Source organism: Ruditapes philippinarum, unplaced genomic scaffold (genome assembly GCF_026571515.1).
Source record: "Ruditapes philippinarum isolate M1 unplaced genomic scaffold, ASM2657151v2 ctg6713_1_1_1_1, whole genome shotgun sequence".
NCBI classification, from domain to species: domain Eukaryota; kingdom Metazoa; phylum Mollusca; class Bivalvia; order Venerida; family Veneridae; genus Ruditapes; species Ruditapes philippinarum.
Genome location: NW_026853774.1, coordinates 96,849 through 106,656, shown reverse-complemented (window position 1 = coordinate 106,656; position 9,808 = coordinate 96,849). Strand labels below are relative to the sequence as shown.

At 30.8% G+C, this 9,808-nt stretch overlaps 1 protein-coding gene across 1 annotated transcript in view; it reads right to left on the bottom strand.

Annotated features, from left to right (window-relative positions):
- Positions 1–3,094: 3,094 nt before the first annotated feature.
- Positions 3,095–9,808, bottom strand: part of LOC132737807 (coiled-coil domain-containing protein 158-like) — a 40,448-nt gene continuing 33,734 nt past the window's right edge. Inside the window, exons 22-26 of the mRNA XM_060725153.1 lie at positions 8,239–8,357; positions 7,657–7,803; positions 6,334–6,456; positions 3,961–4,077; positions 3,095–3,713 (exon numbers count right to left, since the gene is read on the bottom strand). Coding sequence (XP_060581136.1) covers positions 3,628–3,713; positions 3,961–4,077; positions 6,334–6,456; positions 7,657–7,803; positions 8,239–8,357 — 592 coding nt within the window. The 3' untranslated portion in view covers positions 3,095–3,627. The remainder of the gene's footprint in view (positions 3,714–3,960; positions 4,078–6,333; positions 6,457–7,656; positions 7,804–8,238; positions 8,358–9,808) is intronic.

Below are 9,808 nucleotides of genomic sequence, written 5' to 3'. Positions count from 1 at the left end.
TAAATCTAAAGATGTCAAATTTATCCTATTAATATCATAGATCCTACTGTTTTCTCTGATTTTATATGAAATTGTTAAAAAACGATAGGTCGGCGCTTAGGGATTAAATAAATACGGATAAAATGTGGAGAGCGAATATAAGGACTCGTATATAAATGACCGGTGACCTCATGGAGGTTTTTTTCTTCTTTTTTTTTGGTGTTTTTTATTCGACAAAGGGTTAATAATCCTGAAGATAGTTATTTATGCCTTTTAATTTGGCCGGCAATGGCACTTAACAATAGTGTTTATTATATCAGCCTCAATGCCAACTGTAAAGAAATGCCAATAAAGATTGACAATATAACGATTTTCCCGTCGTGGTAAGGGACAACCGCATGTCTTCATTCCTTGCACAAAAAATGTAAATATAGAATAGAGTAGTAGGTTTTGTTCTGTATGACACTTGTATTCAGTTGACTGCCAACCCTGTGGCACTAGAACATACGCCCCTTTTTTCAAACCAAAAAAATCAAGCTATAATGCATTAGAGATAGTGTAAGGAATTAATCTATCCAGCAACTATCGTGTTTAAACGTACTTCGTGTAAAAACTGGTTCAAAGATGTTTATTGCACCACTTAAAAGTTATTGACAAATTAATGTCTAAATAAAATTGTATGCGTATTTTCTTATATTAACTTTTAATTACTGCTGGTGGTAACAGATTATGCCCATGCGACCATTGTAGACCAATTGAGACCAGTATGTTCCAGGGAACTGGTATTTCGCTTAAATGTTTGTTCATGGTTTTCATTGTACATTATTTAGTCAGGGTATATTTTCAGAAAATGATGAATAATTTTGCAGGATGGGTACAGTATGTACATTGAATATATTTAGTGCAATAAGGATTAAAACCAAAAAAAAATTATATCTTTTAATTGGCAAATATGTATATCGTCTATTTTAATCAAGTTTATTTGTAATCACTGCATCATCACCCACTCATTACTGTCTTAAATAAGAAATGACGGTCTATTTACATTAACCTTATAACGTACTGCATATATCATTTAGTTTGTAACAAACAGTTACCATATTTGCTTCACTCATAAATATTGATTACCTTCAATTCTTACCAAGTGTTAACAGATCATTGCAGTAACATTTTCTCATATGAATTTCTATTACATTTTTATATTACGTCTTCATTATATAATAACCAAAAAGGGACAAATTCTTCCTCTTGATAATAGTTTTCAGCTTATAAATTTATTTCCAGTTGCCATAAAATAAAGCACAAAAAATTCAGTGATACAATCATAATAATTCAGTAGTTTTAGTACCACTTCTATTTCATTTCAAAGGACACCTTTAAGTCATTTCTAGCAAGCTATCGGCATTTTTTTCATTCAATTTATTACTTACAAGTTCCTGAAATTAAAACCGTATTGTGAAAAAGAACTTTGGTGTAAGGGGGGAATTAAAAGGAACATCTTGATTATTGGGAGATGACAAAATGATTTAAAATAAGGATCAAAATAAATGTTAGTATACATGTACATTCTTTTAGCAACTGTCTGCAATTTCGGAGAAATGATAGAATGAGTAAGTTATGAAAGAGGACAATTAACAAATTACATACATAAAGGGATTCTTATTGAAATGTCATATTTGTTTAATTATCCTTTTAGAAGCAATGCAGTCCTTTTAGAATAGATTGTAATTTCAATCTCACCACATGAACTACACATTATCATAATACAATAACCCTTACCTTGCTAGTGGCAACTTATTATACCCATGCAAATAATGCAGCCTTATAAAGGAACATTTTCATGCTGAATTTGAGCATAAGTAAATAGGACTTTAATCCACATGTGGTATTTGAAAGTATGTAGAGTTTTTAAAAACAAAAGTTTGGAAGTATGTGGACTGTTCCTATAATCAATTTGTGGAAGTTCAACTGTCTTCCATACAGTTGTACATCACGGAGTATTTATGGCATGAATTGGTTACCTTACATATGGGTTAACCATGGAAAAAATTATCACGAATATCATTTACAAGTTTCATGTTTAATTTAGCACATGCTTATAAACTAATATCATTTTATATAAAATTGTTATACAAAAATGAATACATTATAACTTCAACATGTCTTTCCAGATTACAGGAAATTATTTCTAACAATAACTTTACACTTGTGTATGATGCCTACAACTAGTAAACAATATAACACATAGAACTAAATCTAAAGTTTACTCTAGTGCAAAAGTATTAACGATAATATTTCAGTAATTTGTTTGCTGTAAGCTCCAGAAATTGCACTTAAAGTTATCTCTAAAACTACAAGACAGGCCCAATCCATATAAACAATACAAGTATACATGTGTATTATAAAAATGTATCACAGTTAGATCAAATCAATGCTGTTTGTTAACAATGTAAAATAGTAACACACAAATATCCTAGCCGCTATGATGTATTTCATCGTATGTAGTTGGATAAAAATGCATTATGCTGGTGTTTCAGATCATAGAATAAAGAATGTTTAAAATTATACAAAAACATCCAATAAATAAAAAAATAAATAAATTAAGTAGTGCTCATTTACAATTTTAAATTTGTTCAATAAAAGGTTAATAATTGATTGTATGTATACAATATTATCTAGTTTTTTTGATAAACCAAAGAGAAATGCTAAACAAATCAAACAATAGTGTATATATAAGCTCAGACAAAGCATTACATATCATGATGATGTATGTACTGTACATTTATAAACAAACAAATATACACATGTTTGTACAATAATCTCTCGGCTATAAATAGACAACTACAATAGAGGTAGGAAATTATTATTTACAAGAAAACATAACAAGAGGAGCTGTCAACAAACTTTGGCCCTTCTATGTTCTTAAATCAACCGTATATTTCAGTTAACTTCGAAGTCTTTATAAATATACTTAAGATCTTAAGCAGGAGAAAGTAAACTACAATCCAACTTAGTTAAATATCAACCTCTATATTCTACTAATGCATTTCAGTTTTGATAATATTAAATCAATATATTCAGCTTGGTTTTACCAGTACTTAATATTTTTTCTGTATATGTAATCGGCTTATATATAAGTTGTTTATCATGTAGATAAAGCTAAACAGCTTTAAGAGTCATAACTCTGCAACACAGTTAAAGTAGTAAAAAACAACAACATTGATGCTTAGATATTCTAGTCACAATTACCCCCGTTAGTTTCCTCAATGCAAAGTTAGGTGTTTTTTCCCCAGATCATGTGTGGAAATAGATATATGGAAAAGACATATATACAGCAATTTCTGACTTCCATGAGGTTATATAACAGACAACACGTTCTGTTTTCACAATCACACCATAAGGTTTAAACTCCGGAAATGTGATCAGACTACAAAAATAGACTAAGGCAAGACTCACATTTATATGTTCACAATAAATCCAGGGACTGGTACTATCTCTAATAACTATATTTTTATCATAAATGTTGATAAGACAATTAATTTCTACATGATTTACATATTCTGGGTTATATAAATGCAACGTTCTGTATGACAAAGATCTGGCATCAATTTTGATTTGTTCAAGTTAAAACCTAAGCAAGACGCACTATTATCTTGGTGTTTTACGGTATTTTTTCTCATTTTCTTTAACTTTCTTCAACTTTTTGCCCTGTGTTTTCATCAGATCTGCCATCTCTGAAAAAAAACAAAACATAAATGGCTTAATGTCTTAATTGTTTTAAAAAATAATTAAATTAACTTGCAAGTGTAATGCAATTGGTACTGATGTCAATATTTCACTGTAAAATGAACAAAGTCAATCTTGTTCTAATTGTATTAAATTCAACATAAAAATTGTGCATTCTGTTTTAAAAAAGATATATTTTAACAACTCTGCACACATTTAAGAAGCTTCAATGGCCACTTTTTTCATGATTATTACCTTTATTTTCTTTTTGTAGATTATCTCCCATACGTGTAAGGCTGATGATCTTCTCCTCCAGACGCTTGCAGAGAAGTTGTGTATCTGGTATTGATTTACTTGGTGGAGATGGATCCTCTGCAAGTATATAGGATTTACAAACTGAACTTGAAAATATATTTCTCATTAAAAAAAGAAAAAAGTTGTTTTTTTCATTTCATGCCAACATAACTGTCATATATTGTATCCAAAGACTGCTTATAATTCCTATGGACATGGTTAGGCTATCTTAATTCAATATGAAATACTGGCTAATCAGCTTGAATATTTTTTATTAAAATAATGATATTATCCAAGTTATTTGGTAAATGTTATATGAACAAATTAAGTTGATGCTGAAATGTGTACTGCCTGCAATATATACAATTGAGAATAAACAAATATTATACTAATGGCAATGCCCTGCTGCCTGAAATAAACTGTTACCTCCCTGGAAATCCCTATAATCTATTTTACTTGCAGTCAAATATTTCACACTTTCTTTACCGGTTGAATTATTAAAGATAACAGATTTTTATACAATTGTCAATACAATTTTTATCTTGACATATTCCAAGATAAATAGAAACCCTAACACATGAATGTTAAAAACAAATTGTACATGTACACAAGGTCATAACCTTGGTGATTAGTTTATACAGACATTTATCTTAGTGTAGCAAGCTATAATCTCATAGAAACACACTCTATTCTTTTTCTGGAACAAAACATTCTGAGCAATGAGTGAAGAAATTTTTGCTCAAGGACACAAAAGCTTGCCACAAACAGGGGTTGAACAACACATGCAATAAATTAACCACTCAGCCATGCTGTCACATTAAACCAAGGTGATTCATTTCTGCTAGCAGAGCTGCGATATGAATTTCATTTTAAAAACATATCTTTTTAATCAAGAATTGTAACATCAAAGTAACTATATAGTCTTGAATTTTGTTTGATTTGCCAGGAAATATTTTTTTGATTAATTCCCTCAAGTAATATTTTGGATTAATTCTCTAAAGTAGTCTGAATACATCACACTAACTTGACAGAGTAAAATTAAGTTTACTATAAGAATTAACCAGAACCTAAAGACACTTGAGTATTCTGAACTACATACATTTCCTGTAGCAATAGCTGTTGGCACCTTTATTATTTACTAGTTATTACGTTTATTGACAAAGAAGATTATTTTCTTTAACCATGTTAACAGTTTGGTTGTGTAATGTCTAGATTTCTAGATATATTAATTAAGCAAATTGCTGGTAACATTTACAACAGATCATTCAACAATCTTCTTTCAGAAACGATTTCAATAAATGTTTTAATTGTATTCAGGACTAAAATCCACTCTAACTTCTAGTAATATAGTTTATATACAAGCTATCATGTTTGTGTATGCACATATACAAGCTATCATGTGCTCTTTTAATAAAACCAACATTAAAAAGTCTTATAAAAAGAAACAATCATTTTACAATGATACTTAGAATCACTGTCTCAATTAAAACCATGTAAAAAATAAAGTTTTTTCATCATTCATTTAATATCAAAATGTCATATGGCATAACAATTGTATATCAATTGACATCCAAGTTTTACGCTAAATAATCCTACTTTTTCCTTATTTTTCACTCTTTTTCAATAGACTTTAGTTTTTTTCATAATATTCCTTTGGAGAGCTTGTATAATAGTTTTTTTACATCAGATGATGTATACAATATTACTTTTTACAACATTTAACAGTTCATGCTAGACTAGATTAACAATGACTAGATATTCTTACACACAAAGCAACTACACACAATAACAAGCCATGCAGCATTGAGCAAGCATCTTTATATCATATTAGTTACACTAGAGTACCTTCTAACATTTCTTTAACATTCTAAATAGTTATTCAAAAAACCTATGGAGGCATGAATATCTTGTCAATGCTAACATCAATCATGTTTGTGGAGTGCTTAACTAAGTAATGCTAACATCGATTATGTTTGTGGAGTGCTTAACTAAGTGGACTCTTTGATTTAGAAAGGGTGATGTAAAAATCTGAAAATAAATTTAGTATTTAAGTTGGTAAAACTGCAGAATTAATCTTAAATCCTGAGACAGATACTTAATCACAAAGAATTATGTTTAATACAAACTTAACATTTGCTTGAACTGGAAATAATAAGACATAGAAGATTTTAGTTTGAAGAAGACACAAATTATATCTCTTGCTATGTTTTCTGTCTAAAGGGTTACACATATACAACACATACCACTAACCAGGTAGGGGAAGCAGATTATAGAAGAGCTACATGCATACTTCTTTCTAGTTTATATCTACACAATAACTATACCATCTGATACCTTTAGTACTCTCCATTACAGGAGAGCCAACAGAAAGGGAGGTAATTAAGTCAGATTCTAAAAGATCTTGAGTAAAGGAGGAAGTCTCTATGTCAGATGTCAGGGCTCTAGACGTGTTAGTATCTGCAAAAACCATACACAATATATTGTTTCACTTGAAATATGCCTATATCACCACGCAAGATATATTTCAAAAACTACATGATAATGAAAGCTTCATTAACTAGTGGTTCTAAGAGAACTCTGCATGCAATTAATAAATTTACACTGTATTTATTTGATTTAAGATTTCTATTTCTTGGCCAAACAAATTGCTATGGTTAAAATTGTTTTACTTCTACAAAAATCATGCATATGTAATCACAACACTGCAATATAAAAAGCTTGAAATAAGAGACTATGTGTACCGGACTTGTTTCATAACTCACACAGAATACGTATTTACATGTTTATAAATGGGTTTACTTTCTATACATCTATTACATGCTGAATTTCTTAAATGGAATTTCCCAGTTTCCATTATTTGGGAGTCCATTATCAATGTTGGGGATATCAAGATGAAAATCTAAAGATGGGTCAGCTGAGCCTGGTCAGACTTCACAAATGTTCACTATACTGATGGCAACAGGGTTCAAGGTTAAAAGAAATAATATAAATTTTATTTTACAAAATGAATAATCAACAAGCATTCAGTTTGCCACTTAAATAATTGAAATATTTTACGAAAGTGTCCCCATCATTCCTGTTCCCAAGAATATAATTCTTGCTAAATTCTATCATTAATCTACAGAGAAATCATAGAGGGTGTACTACAGACCTAGACTCATTAAGACATTAATGTTTTTTTTTTCAAATGAGAAAAGAAAACACTTTATTTCATTTTTATAGCTATGCATTAATTAAGCTATCAACTAAAGAGGTTTGATTGAACATTACTGAGCTTGAGACATAGTAGCATTAGTTATTAGATTTCAATACTGGTCTTGTTCTATTACAACTTCAAGCAAAGTGCCTGCACTATCCCAGATGTCCAGCAGATAATGTAAAGTTTATGACCACAGTATATATCCTCATTAGGTAACAGTTTCTGGTTTTTATATGAAGACAAAAATTAGTAAAATCAGGAAAGATATCTGACACTTTAGACTCTAACAAAATACACTTTAAATAGAAAAACAACAATAACAACAAACCACTACATTCTGGATTTTTTTAAACAGAATAAATCAGTTGCAATACATCACAATAGTATATGTGATTTCACACAAGCTTATAAAATGCAAATATTTATTGAATTTAGAGACTTGACACTAGTTAACCTACCAGTAATATCTGACTCTGGAGCTGTAGGGGAATAATCAGATGTTCTATAATCACTATCTGTCCATGTACTCGAGTCTTTAGGTAACATATACGACGCCTCCGCTGACCTACTTCTCCTATGGCGACCTCGAGATCTCGTGCTTTTCTCTGTAATAGTAGAGCAAACTATACATTATAAGACTTTCCCTGTGCACATAAGCCTGTTTCTCAGCTCTGTGAATTGTTTATATATGACTACTGATACATTATATACATGAAACTGTTACATTAGCTGTTCCACTTTTTTAAGGTGCTAAAACCTCACTTTATCTTAGTTTTGTTGACAATCAGACTTAAATGACAAGATGTAATTTCAGATATTTGTGATTTAATGTCACTAACATTATCCATCTATGTTGTGATTTTGATTACACAGTGTCAGACATATACTCCAGTTAGTCTTAAATGGTGTTTGACAAAAAAAACCTTCCTGATATTGTATCACACTTGAGGCATGAATGCTTGTACCAAACCTGTCAAGATATTTAAAGGAACAGATGGCAAATATTTAACATATTGTTTCAGAATTAATATACTCCTTACCTTTTAGTTCAGGGGAGTAGAGTGCATATGTACCAGTCTGTGACCTTGACCTGTTGTGTATTCTATCATCTACCTCAGCATCACTATAGTAACTGATGTCTGATGGTGCTGGAGGTACTCTAAAATTATAAGAAACTGATATCAGTGTTTATAATACCTACTGCAAGAATTACTTTTAAGTGATGTACTTGCAATGTAAAAAGTAGAAAATAAAAATAGTCTTAACATTTGACCAACATAAACAGTTTCTATCAAAATTTATACAAAAAGAAAAACAGTTTAAGTCCTTAAACTAGTAATAATTAAACAAGAGGACCAAGATGACCCTAGATTGCTCACCTGACCCATCAAACTCATCCAAGCAATTACTTAGACAAGCATCCTGACCAAGTTTGATGACAAAAATGTGACCTCAAGAGTGTTAACAAGGTTTTTCCATATTTGGGTGGTGTGACCTAATTTTTGACCCCAGTTGACCCATGTCTCAGCTTGACAAGGAAATCATCAAAACAAACTTTCAGACCAATTTCAAGGTTATTTGGATCAAAACAGTAGCCACTAGAGTGTTAACAAGATTTTTCTATTTTTAGCTCTGCCACCTAGTTTGTGACCCGAGACAACCCATATTCAAATTTGACCTGGAAATCATCAAAACAATCTTCCTGACCAATTTCCAGAATATTTGGACGAAACCTGCAGGTACTAGTGTTAACAAGATTTTTCTATTTTTAGCTCCGGTGACCTAGTTTTTGACCAAAAATAACCCAAATTCGAACTTGACCAAGAAATCATCAAAACAATCTTCCTTATCAATTTCCAGGATATTTGGATGAAAACTGCAGCCACTAGAGTGTTACAAGATTTTTCTATTTTTAGCTCCTGTGACCTAATTTTTAACCTTAGACAAACCTTTTTCGAACTTGACCAAGAAATCATCAAAACAATCTTCCTTATCAATTTCCAGGACATTTGGATGAAAACTGCAGCCACTAGAGTGTTACAAGATTTTTCTATTTTTAGCTCCAGTGACCTAGTTTTGACCAAAAATAACCCAAATTCGAACTTGACCAAGAAATCATCAAAACAATCTTCCTTATCAATTTCCAGGATATTTGGATGAAAACTGCAGCCACTAGGATTACAAGATTTTTCTATTTTTAGCTCCAGTGACCTAGTTTTTGACCAAAAATAACCCAAATTCGAACTTGACCAAGAAATCATCAAAACAATCTTCCTTATCAATTTCCAGGATATTTGGATGAAAACTGCAGTCACTAGAGTGTTAACAAGAATTTTCTATTTTTAGCTCATATGACCTAGTTTTTGATCAGGGATGGTCCATATTCAAACTTTACCTAGAAATCATCAAAATGACCTTCCTTATCGATTTCAAGGATGTTTGTGTCAAAATTGCAGCCACTAGAATGTTAACAATATTTTTTTATTGTTAGCTCCGGTGACCTAGTTTTTGACCCAAGATGACCCATATTATAACTTGGCCTGTATTTCATTAAGACAAACATTCTGACAAAGTTTGATTATGATCAAATCAAAACTGTGACTGCTAGAG